The 17,228-nt window shown below is 42.9% G+C and overlaps 1 protein-coding gene across 3 annotated transcripts in view; it reads right to left on the reverse strand.

Annotated features, from left to right (window-relative positions):
* Positions 1–17,228, reverse strand: part of rrbp1b (ribosome binding protein 1b) — a 30,836-nt gene that overhangs the window by 1,085 nt on the left and 12,523 nt on the right. For 2 of the 3 annotated variants that reach the window (XM_024443711.2, XM_024443702.2), the window contains exons 5-27: positions 16,592–16,744; positions 16,080–16,198; positions 15,445–15,598; positions 12,491–12,629; positions 12,000–12,187; positions 9,552–9,589; positions 9,344–9,454; positions 8,402–8,471; positions 8,102–8,224; positions 7,879–7,919; positions 7,574–7,661; positions 7,390–7,482; positions 6,996–7,088; positions 6,592–6,690; positions 6,236–6,325; positions 5,843–5,935; positions 5,661–5,732; positions 5,396–5,488; positions 5,013–5,096; positions 4,263–4,328; positions 3,252–3,335; positions 2,630–2,710; positions 891–1,034 (exon numbers count right to left, since the gene is read on the reverse strand). In XM_024443711.2, coding sequence (XP_024299479.1) covers positions 891–1,034; positions 2,630–2,710; positions 3,252–3,335; positions 4,263–4,328; positions 5,013–5,096; positions 5,396–5,488; positions 5,661–5,732; positions 5,843–5,935; positions 6,236–6,325; positions 6,592–6,690; positions 6,996–7,088; positions 7,390–7,482; positions 7,574–7,661; positions 7,879–7,919; positions 8,102–8,224; positions 8,402–8,471; positions 9,344–9,454; positions 9,552–9,589; positions 12,000–12,187; positions 12,491–12,629; positions 15,445–15,598; positions 16,080–16,198; positions 16,592–16,744 — 2,316 coding nt within the window. The remainder of the gene's footprint in view (positions 1–890; positions 1,035–2,629; positions 2,711–3,251; positions 3,336–4,262; positions 4,329–5,012; positions 5,097–5,395; positions 5,489–5,660; positions 5,733–5,842; positions 5,936–6,235; positions 6,326–6,591; positions 6,691–6,995; positions 7,089–7,389; positions 7,483–7,573; positions 7,662–7,878; positions 7,920–8,101; positions 8,225–8,401; positions 8,472–9,343; positions 9,455–9,551; positions 9,590–11,999; positions 12,188–12,490; positions 12,630–15,444; positions 15,599–16,079; positions 16,199–16,591; positions 16,745–17,228) is intronic. The other variant, XM_024443719.2, reaches the window with a different exon arrangement.

Consider the following 17,228-nt stretch of genomic DNA (forward strand, 5'->3'; position numbering starts at 1 on the left):
ATTGGCACTTTACATTGGAGTCGGTTGCGTTCTCCTGGCATTCGTCAAACCCAGCTTTGTCCATTGGACTGCCAGATGGTGAAGAGTAATCATCACTTGTGTTTCCACTGCCTGGCGGTGAGCTTTACACCACTCCAGCCAACGCTTGGCATTGCGCATGGTGATCTTAGGTTTAGGCTGCCGATCTTAGACTCCCCTGACAAACAGTTCTTGGGCTAACGTTGCTTCCAGACACAGTTTGAAACTCTGTAGTGAGTGTCACAACCGAGGACAGACGATCCTGTTCTGTTAGCTTGTGTAGCCTACCAATTCGAGGCTCAGCCGTTGTTGCTCGTAGACGTTTCGACTTCACAATAACAGCACTTACAGTTGACCGGGGCAGTTCTAGCAGGGCAGACATTTGACAAACTGACTTGTTGGAAAGGTGGCACCCTATGACAGTGCCACGTTGAAAGTCACTGAGCTTTTCAGTAAGACCATTCTACTGCCAATGTTATACACCTGTCAGAAACGGGTGTGGCTGTATCCACATACGTGTGTGTGTGTGTGTGTGTGTGTAAGTAATATATATGTCTTTATACCAACTACTGAGAAGTGTGTAGGAAAGGCGTGCATAAGAAATACGTAATTTCTTAAGTCGGAATCAGGCCTTTACAGCAAAGTGCATACTTCTTGGATCTGCAGAGCATTAATAAAGGCCCATTACACTCTGTTGAATATAGCCACATACCACAAAGAGTTGAGCCCCCTACCTACACTGGAATTCAGTGGAAACCCAAACATGGGAAAGGGGTTTTCCATAAAAGACATAAGAGTCTACACCCACACAGCGTAGGTCTAGGAGCTGTGGTGAGCCTGCTAAATAAGGTGGTGCAGAATTGTTGGCCTACCTTCCCAACAAGTTGGCCCTGCAAGGTTTTGACGGTGTCCCGCTCTTTGACGAGCTGCTCCTGGGTGGCCTTGAGCATCTGCTGGAGCTTAGTGGCCGCCTGGCCAAGGTCCTTGGTTAGCTTCTTCTCTTTCTCCAGCCTCTCCTGGATCATTCAGACAACACGCAAAATAAAATTATTCTAATTTAGATATCAATGGAGAGGGGAGGTAGCCTAAAGCTTAGATAGGTAGACCAGAAGACAGAAGGTTGCATTATTAAATGGTAATTAGGTGGTATTTATTGTATAATTACCAATTGGAAATTATTTGTACTTTCAATCATTGAACCAAACTGGTAACAATTGTGACCGAGAAGTAATAATTAAGTTCTAAGTGATTACCAGGTAATAAGTGGGGCAATATCCCAATTTCTTTTTTTTTTTACTAAAAGCTACCAGACTGGACTCAAATGGCAATTATGAATTTGGGATTTGGCATAAAGCCAGTAATTTCCCACCACACAGTGGGGATCCATCACAGCCTTCAGAGAAGGCCTAGGGATCTATAAAAATGTATATTATTTTTCATCCTTACAGTATTTGTAATAATATTCTGACTTAATCTCTTCAGTTTGTGTTAGAAAGAGAAGGCTTAATAGTGAATATAATTTTTGTGGGTGTTCTCTGGGTAGAAAAATCTAGCTCAGCCAGCCATGGCTAGGCCTTTAGAAGCTGGACAGAAGGCCTTTGCCATTCAACTGTATTAGAGCAGAATTTGGAGTGACAGTGGAATGAACCAATCACATGTTGACTTGCATTTATTTTTTGAGAGAGAAGGCTTAGACATGTTACTAGTGAGAGTGCAAGAGGTAATGAATTCATAATGGTTATGGCAATACACTAATAGGTTATCGTCTGCCAGAAAAACTTAGAGAACAAGAGAAAATAACCAGTGTTGCAAGCATTAGTTTTCCCACGCCAACACTAGTAACGTTAGCTAGCAATGGGAAGTAATAGCTGGTTTATTCATTTAATTTTAGACCTGAAATGGTTGTGCTTTTGTGTTGGTATGATTTTAAATGGGGCCTACTGGAGTGAATGGGCTGCTTAATCGTTAACATTATTTGATGCTGTGTGAGACTCCTGTCGCCCGTCTATACGTTTGACCAAAATTCTCTCCTTCAGCGCCATGCAGTGCACAGGCATTTACAGCCGCTGTCCTTTCAGCATCATGAGCCTGTCACCTTTGATGTGACACTGTTGTCGCTATTGGTGATAGTGGTGTTGGCTACTATAAGTTAAGTAAACAGTGCAATATTTTACCATGTTTGTCATGTGTCCATGCCGGTTGTCGCTGTGTGTGCGGCAGCCCAAAGCACGGCCAGGCCTGTTTGATTAATTCCTAAAGTCAAAAAGTATTGCTCTTCCTTCACTAGAACAAACCGATTACAGAAGATATAATGTTGGGCGCATTAAGTGATGCTATGTTTTCTGTTACTTTCTAGATTTTTGGGGTTTGATAACGTATTGGAAGATTTTTGGTCCCTCGGAAGGCCTAGGTCCTATAGTCACGGTTCACCACTGCCACCACCACACTAGCAGGTCCAGTGGTGTGCCATTACAGAACCATGTCGGAGTCTGTTGATAGCTTAGGAAAGCTGCTGCCGACTCAAATATGCTATCTAATAGGATGACCTATGAAGTCCATGTCGGTGAGAGAGGTAGAGCGTAAAGGAATAAACGAAGACAGGGGTAAGCACCTTGAGTTCTCCTGTGGAGCAGTCTCCTGCTGCCTTCATTTGGTCCATCTGTGTCTGTAGGTCAGTCACACACTTCTGAGCCTGCAAGGGGAGAGCAAAAAGATTAGCGAAAAAAGATGAAATAAACGTTCTTAGATAGAAATAAAAATGCCATTGGCAATACATCCCAAATATAATGACGGATTGTCTCCAAAGACTGACAGCCAAAGGGTGTGGTGGTATTCGAGGAGGTTGGGAATAACATAAGGATCCAGTGATCACTGGTGCCCAACTAACGATGAAAGATGCAGCAGAAATACTGTGGGAATGCATTAAGTAATAGATTGAAACATTGAATCAATTCACGTTCATGATTTTTTTAAGGAGATAGGAATTCTAACCTTACATGTTTATTTTAAATTTTGGACAGCACAGCTGGAAATTTAGAGATGAGACAATAGAGGCATAGACAAAAGGGTGGCCGAGTCAGGGCTCCAACCCCCGTTGACAGGGCTCCACGTGGTTGGGAGTTAAAGACTTCTACACCAGTCTCCGGCACGTCTAACCTCATTCTTACCATGTCAGTTGTATGCTCACTATATCACGATTCGAACTTCAGAAGAATGTCTTGATTATGACTTACCTGGTCAAAGTCAACGGCCAGCTGCTGTCTCATCTCTTCCTCCGTTTGCAACTTGTTTACAACCTGCACCAGCTGGGTTTGGACCTGATATAACACACACACAAACAGGTCAGTCAAATCACCCCCCCAGATAGATCACATTGGGGGGTGGGGGTACTGTAGGACATAACGGGGTGGCGTATGGGCCAGCCCCACTCCACAGTGTGCAGAGGTTCTCCCAAACGGTTAGGTCAGAACAAGTAGACTCCTGAAGGGCAGTTTCTGGTTCAGGGTAAAAAAGCAAGCTGCGTTCGTCTTCCAAAGTGGTCCGTTACGCAATGTACCAAACAAGCATCAACAAAGACAACCTCTCACTACTGAGCTCTGGCATTTTGAAAAATACATTTGAAGGGTGCTAGCGTTCTGCTGCCCCCGAATGTATTACAACAGCCACTGGTGCAGCACCTCAGAGCATATCACAACTCCAATGTCAACTCAGGAAGCAAGGGACTTGCAAACACACACACGCATACAGTTTCATGCAAGACAACTAGAGTTAAAAATAGGCATTTCGTTGCTGTAAAACATTTGTTTTATAAAGCACATACAGTGTGGTTAGTGTATAGCAAAAGCTGCTGCCTTTGAGAACTCTCAGACTGAATAGATGTGGTGTGATTCTACTGCCTCTGTTTTGAATTAAGTCAAATGTGTCATAATTTAATATGATTTATTGTATATGGGCATGATTAGTGTGCCATCATGCCGCACATTATTATTTAAATACGGATCGGTCTCTAATATGTGAGTGAACGGTTTGCAAGTGAACACTACATTGGTAGGGTGCCCAAGCCAAATCCTTAAAGGGATATTACAGGCGAAAATTAAGATGAGCACCACAAATCTGAAAATTATGCGGTGCTTATCGTTTCCATTCAGGATTGCGGCTTGTAGTCAGTTCGAGGAATACATTCTGAGTCTGATAGTTCTCAGCTAGCTTGTGCAGGGTGCACCCCGTCGGTCAGGCACCCTGACCTGTGTTGACTCGGAGGCCTCCTGGCTCTGCACGTGCTCCGTCGTCTCGCTCAGCTGCTGTCTGACCTGCAACAGGAAGCAATCTGCCACTCAACACAAAGGCAATGTCGCAATGCTCCAATTATCTCTCCTTCCTCCCAAAGTGCGCACGTGTTCACTTCCCTTCAATGATTTGAAAAGAAATGACTGGTATAAGAAATATGGTGGAAACTCCCACTAGCCAATGCTTTTAGATTTGAAGGATGTAGTGAACAAATGCACCCTTCAGGAGGAAGGAAATAATATTGGGACGCACCCAAAGCCCTGGGTCTCCCTCAGTAGGGTGCTTTTACTGAACATTGCAGATAGAAATACCACAAATTGAGCTGCCATTAACTCTACACATCAGAAAGCCATGTCTGTTCTACACAATATCCTTCTATCAGAACATTTCATATAGTTGCACCCTTCTGAACTCATACTTCTGTTCAAAGGGGCCGAAGAGCTTTGTTGATCATTGCCCCCCTAAGGGCGCAATACAGTTGGTAGAAGTGACCACTAATACAAGATCAGCTATTTTTTCATAAGCATAATGGCAAAGGTTAGTGTACTCTGATCCTAGAGCTGTGGTTGAGCAAAACTTCTACTTCAAGCAGAAGGTCAAATAGTAGATTGCTCATTTACGCCTCCAAACAGCCGAGTCCATCACTGCAGGAGTGGAAATGGCATAATTTTACGGCACTAAAATGGCGACTGGCGCGTCAAACCTACCACAGAAAGTTCCTTGGCCTGCTTCTGAGCTTCCAATTGGGCCGTCTCCAGCCGACTCTGGGTCTTCGTTAACAAGGCCTTCAGCTGCAAAGGCAAACAAGCTGTAGACTGTAGCTACAAGCAATCCATGGACCACCCAAGTAGCAAAAAATGCATATAGGTGGATGTTAACAATGTAAAATCTGGGTTTAAACAACTATTTCCACAGTTGGAAGACTAGCCCCTGGTGGGCTAAAAGATCCTAATCCAAAATAAAATCTATGAAAATAAAAGCTTAACGTAGGTTGTGTCCTTGAGGCACAGACTACAACGTGACAATGAGAGAGTGAAAACATTTAACCTGAAAACATCATGACCCAGGTGTAATGGTGTGTTGTGCCTACCTGGGCGACCTCCTCGGCGTAAGTCTGGCTAAAGCTGATGGACTCCAGCTGTTTCTCCAACTGGGCCTCCAGAAGCATCACCTGCTCCTTCAGCTGCACAAAACAGGATAATAAGTCACTTTTTAATATCAAACTAAAACCAATCAAAAAAGGTCTCATAGGTTTACTTAAATCTGTGACTGGAAGTAAATCCGACATGTACTAAAGTTTAGATTGAGCTCTGTATACACCCATCCCCATCACAATACCGGTACTAAAGCTCTACCTGGTCTGTACTTTCATTGTTCATCTTCATATCCTCTGCAGCTTGCTGCAACACCTTCACCTGATCCAAAGCCTGCAGGACAAAATAGCTTTTAACTTCGTATCAAGCCATCTTACAGGAAACCATCTCGTCTGCTGCTATTCAGTAAGACCAGAGAGAGAATTTAAGAAAAAATAACTCACTGCTTGCCCTTGCTCCTCAGCCTCTACGATTTTGAGCTTCCATACGTGCTCCTCTTCCTCCACACTCTTCTGAAGGTCTTTCAGCATGCCCTCCTAAAGGAAGGGTGATAATGTGGGAATGCAGTTCTTACATCATCATACCTACGTCTAGGTGCAAAGCAGGAGTACAAGTATGTTAGTGGGGCTAGCGATTCTTGGCAGCTTACTTTAATGAAGCTTACACATTATTCATGTCACTCCACCTTCTGTATGACACATTCTATTCCATATAAAGAGCACATAGTAGGATATAGGGTGCCATTTTGGGGACACAGTTAAGCTGTGTCCCCTTCAAACGGACTGAAGTTGGATGGAAAGTCAGGCATTCACACGCAGGACCATGGATTGACTTACCGTTTCAGCCAGGACAGTTCTGTACTGCTCACACTCCGCCTGTAGTGTTTTCTGAGACTCCTCGGCTTCTCCGAGTTTTGACAAAAGCTCCTAAAGAGAAAACAAGCACACAGTCATGACTGTCTGGGGATCATCTGAAACACCGGGGCAGGAAAAGCCAAGATGCACTTTTATTGTCTGTTTCCAGAGACAAACATGTAAGTAATGGTCAGCAGTAGGCAACTAAATATATTGTTATACAACAGGTGTAGAGGAACCTCTACTGGTATTTTGAAGCTGTCCAACCTTACAATATATGTTGGTTACTTCAAAATGCAATGCATACACTATACCAGGGTAAAACACAGGGTCCTCACCTCAGAGTCTGTGGGTTGCAAATTCTCTTGCTGGACTTCTTGGCTCTGTGGAATTTCAGTAGCCTGTGCTTTCTGGATGAGTAACTCCAACCAGTTATTCTGTAATTAGTAATTGAGGCATTTTAACTACAGAGCTAGGAAAAAAAATGTCTGCTGGTGTAATCATGTTTAAGGGGAATTCTATTTACATTGGCAAGTTTCCAGAGTGATTATATTTTCCAAATCCATTCCTGACCACCCTGTTGGTAACGTTTGGGTATATAAATAAGGAATGAACTCCAATTCAGACTAGCAAAGATTATCCACACTGTACAACAAACTTTCTGGCGGGAGAATAATAATTTGAAAAACAATAAACCTTCCAACTCCAAGTCTGTCAGCGATTGCAAACCCATCTGACTTACCTGCTTAGCTTCTAAAGAGACGTCAGGGCAGATCTTCTGAAGAGCCTTTTGAGCTTCTGTCTGGAACGAGCTCAGTGCTTCCTCGGCTACGTGCTACAAATAGACGCAAAGTCACAGCATCATGAAAGCCATCCAACACAAACCGTATTCACAACAGTGTCTGTCAATGGGAGTGTAGCCAGTGTATTTAGCTAGAGTTCAAACAACCTTAGTGCCAGACATGTTGCTATCTTTGAGCATTTCATTCATGAAAACTTGAATTCTAGTTCCAATTTTAGCCATTCAGATAGCCTTTTTGGAAATTCAGAAGATCCCTCACCTATTGGCCAATATTGATCAGGATGTAGCAAGAAGCGGAGCGCATATATACAACTCGGTGTTGCATGCCACTGACCTGCGCACCCTTCGCCACAGCCAGTCTTTCCTCATTCAACTTCTCAGCAGCGGTCAAGGCTTCCATTGCCGCCCAGTTCTTTTCACGGAGATCCTGTAGGGAAGAGCAGAATTCAGCGAAGCTAACACAGTCAAGGGGCAACAAGCATACCCCTCTTTGAGCAACGCAAAAACCTCAAACTTACATTGCTTTTGTTCCTAACTTGTTCCATTTCCTCCTTTAGCCTTTGTAGCTCCTCTTCCAGAGATAGCATCTGGGAATCTTTCTCAAGGCTGAAAATACAACACTCATTAGGAGGGAAGTGGGAAAAGTCCATATCAATTCCAGTACCAGTTCAGGAATTGAAATTCATTCCTATGGGGAAATGCCATGTCCAATTCAATAGACAGAAATAGACCCCCAACCCTGCTCATTCGATTAGACAATGCATGCACTATGGGGTCAAATAATACACCTCAAGTGCTTAAAGACTTAGGAATGGACACATACCATTCAAATGGCTGTTCGGCTTCAGTCTCACTTCCGGACTCCTGTGTTAGGGAATTGAAAGAATATGCATTGTTCAAGATGCCAATGGCTATGTTTTTCATATGACAAAAGCACATATATAAAACCTACATTTTACAGAGTAAGACTAAACCTTAAACAGTAAGGCTTAACACCAAGCACCCACACACTTGTGCACATACACAGGAGAGAATAGAAGACTTACAGCGTTTGCACTCTTCCCTTGCTCCTCTCTCAGCTGTTTGAGCTCTTCCTCTAACGAGGCCACCTGGCTCTCCCTCTCCTTCAGACTGGTCTGAAGCTGCTCCGTGTCTGCTGGGCTTTCCACCTGCACAACAGATTCAATACAATTCAAATAACTGGATAATAAATTTTTCCCATGAGGGACCTTCTGGTATGGAACATATAGTACATAGACAAATATAGGATTGTAAGAGAGCAATGTTGAATTTGAACTTGAAAGTTGCCAACAGGTTTGCAAATTTACAGCAACAGTGATCTTCACCTCCATCTTGGCTCTTAATGTCTGCAGTTGCTCTTCGAGGGACGTCACGATGCTCGCCTTTTCCTTAAGGCTGACATGGAAAAACTGAGTTATTAGGTTGTGATACAGTAAGACAGACTTATTTAAAGTACTACATAGTAGACAGGGCTAATCAATTATTGTCCTAGAGGGCCAAAACTAGGCAAATGTTGTGGCAAATAGAATTGCCATGAATAGAGCGGATGTGATTTCTTATCCTTTGCGTGTACATATTGTTACTATCTGAACATTACACAACATTGTGTTCTACTGAACACTGCCCTGGTTTCATTCAGACTTGGGACACCAGGTGAGTGAACTCACTGTCTAGTCAATGATAAACTGACCAATTAACAAACACAGGCAGTACTTCGTCCCTAGAGGGCCAATAATTGAATAATAGGCTTGTCATTGGAGATTTGTGCATACCGCCTAAGTGAATAGTTCATAATAGTATTATAGCAGATTCTTCCCATACCTGTTCTGTAAGAGTTTGATCTCTGCCGTGTTGTCTATATGCACATGCTGTTCTTCAACAGGTGATTGCTCCTCTTCCTTCACACTGACCGAATGTTTTTAAACGTTTTATGGAATGATTACGACTTCAGATTCTTGACCAGATTTGATTGTTTTTGGGCAGGGATCCTTCCCATTTGTTCATTTATTGGTCTACATATGTCGATAAAGCACCAGTAATCTTTATTTCCCGAAGAGTGGGAATTCCAACTTTTGTAGAACAGAGACTGTAGTATAGTTAGAGACAGACAGCTAAGTGAGATGAGACAAGATGTGTAATAATAGCAGTGGGGAGCGGAATTGGAACACACCAGGACACGGTTGTACACATGCGCTGAGGACCGCGGCACTAACCACTTGGCTAAACCAACCCCAGGCTACATGGTGTCCCAGTAAAAGTGAACATACCCGTTGACCTGTGGATCCTCAGTCTGGGAAGATTTCACCAGCTCCAGTTCAACCTTCAGCTGTTGAAGCTCCTTTTCTAGAACAGCCACCTGACCTTCTTTGGTTATCAGACTGAAAGAGGGAGAGAAATAAATATCCCCATTCGGTAGAGAAAGTTGGATACGGAGATTCGATACATGGTATCAAACAGAAATAGGAATAAACGTACCTGTTCTTTAGCTCTTCAACCTCATCATAGTTGTCACCCTGTTTAGAAACAAGATGGATAGACTAAACCTCTGAGCATGATGTGTGGTGTAACACTAGAACCGCTGGGCCACGAGGAACCCCCCCCTTCAAGCTAACGAGCAGTCATTCTAACAATGTAATTAATACATTTCATATACAGTATATGCAACAACAAAAAGTTGAAGGCCTTATGTAACATTACAACACATTTTTATAACAAAATACCATTTTCATTTTATGTTACTGTAGGTAAGCTGTGTGTATAATTGTTTTTAAAGTCAAATCGATTTTATTTGTAGAGTGCCAACTATGAAACGGAAAGCATGTTGGAACGCGTTAACAGCTTCCTTTTATAACAAAAAAATGAAATAACCCAAACACCTAGACACACGTTGGTCAAAACTTGCTTCAAATTATAAACACATCATAGCCTAATCATTAGCGCCATGTGTGCTTGATAAAGTCAAAATCAGCAAGAAATAATGGCAAAATAATGTATAATGTTTTTTGCTTGCGATGTAAGGGATATGCCCTCAGTGTTTACATTTTTGCTGATAATCGGCCAGTAGCACTGTCGCTGGCTTGTTCTATCCAACTGGGTGTGGTCCCTTAACCTCTCCTGTCTCACCGCTTGATTTGGTGGTGGCGCGGACACCTGCTCAGCGCGCACCATTCTGGATTTTTTTACGCTTAGGCGTCTGAGGTGTAGGTTCAGGCTGAACCTCAGAATCAGAAGAATAATCAGACATGTCATGATTCATTTCTTCCACACCATTAATATTTTCAGATTTTGTAGCACTGCTAACGCAGCATGTGCAGCCATTCTTGGTCTTCTTGCCATTGTAAATTACGAACGCACTTACTGTGTACTCCAAGAAGACCAGAGGAGACCGATAAAGGCTGCTTGGATTCGGTGGACTGATATTGGATACATAGCATTTTGAGATTATAATTAGAATAGATCAATGCAATAGAATGGCCCGTCCTGTTCTTCATTCACAATTGGTGCATTGTTCACTTCCCCTCGCTCATCAACTCAATCATTCTCGCACATCATACTTTACTTCATTTATATCATCTATTATATGTTCGAAGTTAGCGTTGGTATAGTTTAGGCAGTGGAGGCTGCTGAGGGGAGGACGGCTCATAATAATGGATGGAATGGAGTCAATGGCATGGTATCAAACACAAAAATGACGTGGTTTCCATGTGGTTGATACCACTCCCTTGCAGCCATAATTATGAGCTGTCCTCCCCTCTGCAGCCTCCATTGAGTTTAGGTTCAGAAGAGGCGATTATCAACTGGGCACGGCACCTCCAACTGTCGGGGGGAAGGGAGCAGCCCTACTGCCAGGGGGGAGCAGCCCTACTGCGGGGGGTGGGGGAAGGGAGCAGCCCTACTGCCGGGGGAGCAGCCCTACTGCGGGGGGGGAGCAGCCCTACTGTCGGGGGAGGGGCAATGGGAGAAAAACAAAATGGCATGCCCTCCTAAAACTGGTTATAACTCAATTTGTTTGTGATATTAAGATTATAGCAACGACAGTGTGTTATATATACTTATTTAGGACTATCGATGACTTTACAAAATGGCAGAGTAATAAAAAGTGTTAAACAATGTAGACTGATAGGTGGTCTACAGCTTTTAGTATAAGAGTTTAGGGTCCAAGCTGCCTCATTTATGAACCGTGAGTAAATGTCTTACTAAATTCTGGCATACGTTCTAGGATTTGCGTGCGCCAAAAATGATTGGGATTTATCAAACTGTCACACGCATGTTTTCATTGATAAAAATCAGAGCAACAACACCATCAAGAAAACATTAACCTTTTAGGGTAACAAAAACACCCTCATTTGCTCTTTGATTTGGAAATGTTGGCGCTGAGCGGAATAGCAAATATGATACAATTTCTGTTGAGGTGTGGGCAGAATCTTTTAATCTTTAGCAGTGAATTTTTCAAAGAAAAAAATGCTGCGAGTTCCAAACACTGGCGGCACATTCTGCAAATTTGGTTGTCTATTGAAGAATTTTAAATGTAAATTCTGCCTACAGCTCACACTTCTATGCAAAGGACTAATTGTTTCATATTTTGTTTATCAATACATGGTGTTTCCATCTCCTGTCTTGGTATAGGCTCTTAGAATAAATATGCTATTTATATGCAGAGTCTTTTTTGTGTGCATGCACCTTTGATAAATGAGGCCCCTGAGCTTTGACAAAACATGTTGATCTGAAAGTATTGGAATTGTAAGCAATATGGGCTCAGCTCCACCTGTACTCTGACAGGTAGAATGTCTGCCATCTTGCTTGCACCAATCAAAATCATTTCCGATCTACAAGACTGCTTAGGGGTTGATTTGGAATTTGGTCTACTGCCTAAACTATTTGCAGCTGAGAGAAAGAAAAAAAAAATAGGCCCTTGGAGATTACATTGGTGGCAGTGGGGGTCTCGGTAACACCTTCCGTCACAGTCTTCTGCTCCTCGGGGGGAGGTTCTATGGGAGACTCCAGTGGGGCAACCTGCTCCTTGGCGGCCTCCTCCACAGCTGACACTACTGGCTGTTGGGCCTTCAGGTCCTTCAGCTCAGCCTCCGTGATGGCCATGCGCTCCTGGAGCTCTGTGGTGATCAAAGTTTAATTCAATTCAAAGCCAGAGCCTAGTCAGACACATTTTTATAAATCCACACAAAGGACAAAAAAATAAGAAATTTGCCAACGAGTAGAGAGTATGAATCTAAAAGCAAATCTAAATAAGGTTATCGTGAACATAGCTGTGTGGAAGGGACATCTCTCCCATTTAGTGCAAGGGTTTTCCTGTGATGGTTAGGGTTAAAATAGAGGTTAGAGTGACTGGATTAGCGAGACTAGCACGTTATCATGTGGTCAAGGTATGTAACCAGTGAGAGGTGGGGTCCACTGACCGGCGAAGGCTTTGGCCTCCTGTTGAGCCTGGTCTAGTTGGGCCTGCATGGTGTTGCTGGTGTCCTGGGACTTCTGGAGCTTCTGGCTCACCACCTCCAGCCTCTGCTGCCAGGCCTGCTCGCTCTCCGCCTGGCACGCCTGTGGATGAGCACGGCAACAGCTTATTATCATGTGCAATGCATCTATTATGCATGCATATTCCTTATCTTAGATATGGGGCTGTTCCAGAAAGCTGTATCAATGAGTTAGCCATAAACGCCTTGAAATACCTTAATCATTGAGCAATATAGTCTTAAAATACTTGACAGCAACAACCAATATACATATTTAGTTTTCTTAATCAACCAGGAATTCAAAAGTTATTTGTGGTTGCTTAGCAAAGTTAGCTGGCTAATATACCTGCTTTCTGGAATAACCTACTGTTTGACCTGGGCCCGGTTTCCCAAAAGCATCTTAAGGCTAAGTTAATCGTAACTATTCAGGGAGTGACGTGGCCGTGGCTTGCTATATAGAGCAGGCAGACATCGAGGCATTCAGTTACGATTCGATTGAATGTTAGACTGGGCAAAACGAGGGACCTAATCGACTTTGAGCGTGGTATGATCTTCGGTGCCAGGCACGCCGGATCCAGGATCCCAGAAACGTCCGTCCTCCTGGGCTTTTCACACACACAACAGTGTCTAGGGTTTCCCGAGAATGGTAAGACAAACAAAAAACGTCCTGTGGGCGAAAATAGCTCTAGTTGATGAGAGGTCAAATTGAAATAATCTTGCAAACTAACAGGCGGGTCATAAACAGACAAATAACGGTGCAGTACAACAGTGGCGCCAACCTGCCTGGTGTCAACGGTACAGACTGGTGGTGGTGTACCGCCGTCCAAACTGCAGCAACTACACGATGCCATCGCGTCAGCATGGACCAACATCCCTGTGGAACATTTCCGAATGTAGAATCCATGCCCCAAAGAACTCGGGTCTTTCTGGAGGTCAAATGTGGGTCCGACTCTGTACTAGATGGGTGTATCTAAAACTGTTCAATCATATTGACATCAATTTCATGTTCATTCAAAATCGCCTTCTATTTTGCAAATTGTAGGCTACCGTCTTTCTGCCACAACATATTTCATGGTGTAACGTGTGCAATGAGCTGTGTATTATTATAGGGTAAGCATTAGAATAAGCCACCTCAATATTTGCAGACATAGGTGGTAATACATCTATAGGAGCTAATCCATCGTCAGCATTGTGGAATCATTTGTAATGTTAAGGTAAGATGTCAAACAGAGAAAGCGGAGCCTTTCCATCCTATCATGCGCCAACGACGCACCTAGTGAAAGTTCTAGCCTAAAAGAAATGAGAGAATGTTTAGATGCTTTTTTATAGTGGAGATCAAGTTTATAAATAGCCTGGGTAGGGTGATGAGAAATTGGATTGTGCAGTCAGATGGAACAGAGCAAATATGCATTTAAACATCAGATTTAACCCGTAACAACTTGTGGAATAGACACCGGCTGAAATGCGGTTTTAACCAATCAGCATTAGACACACCCGTTGTATAATATGTCATAACAGCTGACATAACGTGCCATACTGTAATATGCTCATAACACATAGCCCTGATGTGACATACAGTACATTGCGTTATTTTATGGCTGGTTATGACACCTACATAAGAGTGTCACAACCCACAAAACCTACCGCACAAGGCAAAACATTCCATTACACCATAAGTGTGAACAGTACGTTTGTTATATATACAAATTTTAAATGTACCATACTAAATTAACATTGTAACGGCGCACATATTGATGTAGGACAAGACACCCTCTTTTTGACATAAGGGCATGTAATGTAATAGGCCTATCTGGCTTATATGATTCTGACGGTCATAATGCTTCGTCAGTGTATTTTCTTCATCCAAGTAAAGTGACAGGACGGTCATAATATTTCATGACAGTGTCATACTTTATTTTTTTAAACAAGTTGTTTAAAGTAAGAAAAAAAGTGTGACTAAAGAATTCATTACAACAACAAAAAGATTTAACAAACTTTCAAATGAAATGAAACTTCTTGGCAGAAACGTTGACACTTTATTAGGTGTCATAACCAGCCCTAAAAATAACACAATATATGCCTCAACAGGTGTAAAAATATGGGTAATGATAGTGTTATGACCGTATTTTGACAAGTTATGCCAGCTGTTAGGGCATATTATGACAAGTGTTAATGCGGAAATTGACTCTAGGGGGTTAAGTAGTTTGTAATAGTTGTAGATTAGTTGGTAGCCTGGATGTCAGTCTGTGCATGCTCAGTCAACTCAGCTGTTTGACATTACATCGACAGGAGTTGACAAAAGCACAAACAGACTAGAATCAAAGCTATACATTTTGCAACGGAGTATAGAAACACGATAAGTGAAAAATATTTTGTCTCCATTCTAAAAGACGTATGAATAAAGTTGGTAAGGCAACACTGTAGCAAAACAGAATAAAAACAAACCTATCTGTAATTATGCAACACATTTTAGGTATTACCTCCATATTTCATTCAAATTTTCTCCCTACTTGAACACGCCTCAGTTGTCCACATCTGTTCTAGATTTGAAAAACTGACTGACCTTAGTCCCAAATTAATTGCCACCCATGTAGTCCACTACTGGACAAGCAGTGCACAGATGCAGGTGAACTGAATTGACTAAAGCCAAGGTTTTCATTTTGGGCCCAAATCATGATACTGAGTTGATACATTGTCAACTTGTTTTGCACTCCGACTTTTAAATCGTACAATGCATACTTTTTCCCAACTAAACAAGATAAAACAGGAGGAATGCAAGGCCACACCTCTTGCTCAACTGTGGTCCTCCATTGTGGTTGGATCAAATCAAAGGTTGTAAGTCACTTAGGTGCAGTGGAGATTTTTTTTGGGGGGGGGCAACTTCACCCTACTCCACTCACCTTGAACTGGGCAAGTTTCTCCGCAGAAGCTGACACTTTAGCCTCCAGAGCCTTCCTGTGCTCATCGTCAGCCTGCAGGGCTTCTGTCCTCTCGCCCAGGTCCCGGTTCAGACGAACACAGTCCTGCCTCAGCTTGGCCAGCTCTGCGTTCTGCCTGGAGGGGGAAAGAGAACAGAGAGGGACTTGTCAGACTTGATAAATTTGAGTGTGGCTAGGACAGTTTTGCATATGCAGTAACTGTATGTCTCAGTTGCTGGTGTCCAAGAATGGACATAATTTAGGCTCTTTAGGCGTGTTTCATTTCTGCATTATGTTAATACTTCAAATGAAATGGCATGCTAAGCAAATTGTGATCCATATTGAAAATGCTAGATAAATCATGCTCATTTGTGGAGTCGCGTTACCATGTCTGTACAAGCAAGAATGAATTATTTATCCATCCAGCCAGCCAATACACCCACTTATACCTCATTATATTGTGTAACTACAAAGAAAATGTAATTTCTTATTGGGAAAAGTCCAGGTAGTTCCACCCCATTTTACTCAATTTGTTTACAGTGGGTGCCCACTGAACAAGACTCAGATTTTACCATAGAATAGAGAATAGGAGTTGTATTGTTAATTTCCCCATCTACCTGCTCTCGGCCTGGCTGGTGGCCTGATTGAGGGCGTCTCTCAGGATAGAGTTCTCCTGCTGCAAGCGGGCCAGCTGAGCGACAGGGCCATTGTCCAGCTGCTCCTGCAGGCTCACTATCTGTATGGAGGTGTTGGCAAAAATCATTTACATACATTTTTTTACAGACAGTTCATAGTTTCTCATCTTGTCTGCCTTGTACTGCCTTGTACTTTTATAAAAAAGTCCAACAAATCTTTATCTAAGGGTACCAATATGTTATTACTGTCAAATTCAGAGGCTGCTGTCAATATCACACAAAAAGGAAATGGTGGTAGCAGCAGCTCCATATTCAGTCAAGCACAGGAACATTGTGGAACGTTCAGATGGAAACACTGTGTAGAACAGACATGCCTCTGATGTGGAGTCAGGACTCAAGTCAGCTCTATTCATTGCATTTCTGTCAGGACTGCTCAGTACGTTTTATCACTCCACCTGAACGCGACCCTGACGTTTATGGGGTCGTGAACTGACCTTGAGGTTGAGCTGCTGGGTCTCAGCCACATGGTCCTGGTAGGAGGCCTGCATGCGAGCCTGGAGGGCAGTTATCTCCTGAGTGTGAGCACTCAGCTCTGAGCTCAGACGGGTCTCGATCTTCGCCATCTTCGATTTCTCTGCGCTCAGCTCCTGTGTGGGCATTGGGGATCGTTAGTGACATCAGCGAAAAACACTTGGTTAAAGTCGGTGTCCTGGTGTGCACATTTTTGTTCTGCCCCTTTTTTGGAGTTTGTTCATCTGTTTCTCTTCCTGAGTGTTCCAACAGGCACATTGTGAGCCAGTGGCATAAATACTCCAGAGAGATAGTTACTGTAAGCACCAGCTACCAAATCCTGGCCTACTGCACTGAGGCCAAGACCTGTTTAAGATGCTACCTAGCCCAGCACTAACACAGTTAATTAAATTCATCAACGTATCATCATGCGGTTTCATTAGTCGAATAAGGTGTATATTGTACCCTGTGCCTGGAAGTCAGTAGGATGTTTAACCAATTATCTCTCCTTCCTCCCAAACTGTGCCCTTCACTGATTTGAAATGGCATTACTGGTATAAGAAAAAAAGGTGGAAAGTACCCAGTAGCCCATCCCTCCACCAATCCAATGCTTTTAGACTT

Source organism: Oncorhynchus tshawytscha, linkage group LG02 (assembly GCF_018296145.1).
Source record: "Oncorhynchus tshawytscha isolate Ot180627B linkage group LG02, Otsh_v2.0, whole genome shotgun sequence".
NCBI classification, from domain to species: domain Eukaryota; kingdom Metazoa; phylum Chordata; class Actinopteri; order Salmoniformes; family Salmonidae; genus Oncorhynchus; species Oncorhynchus tshawytscha.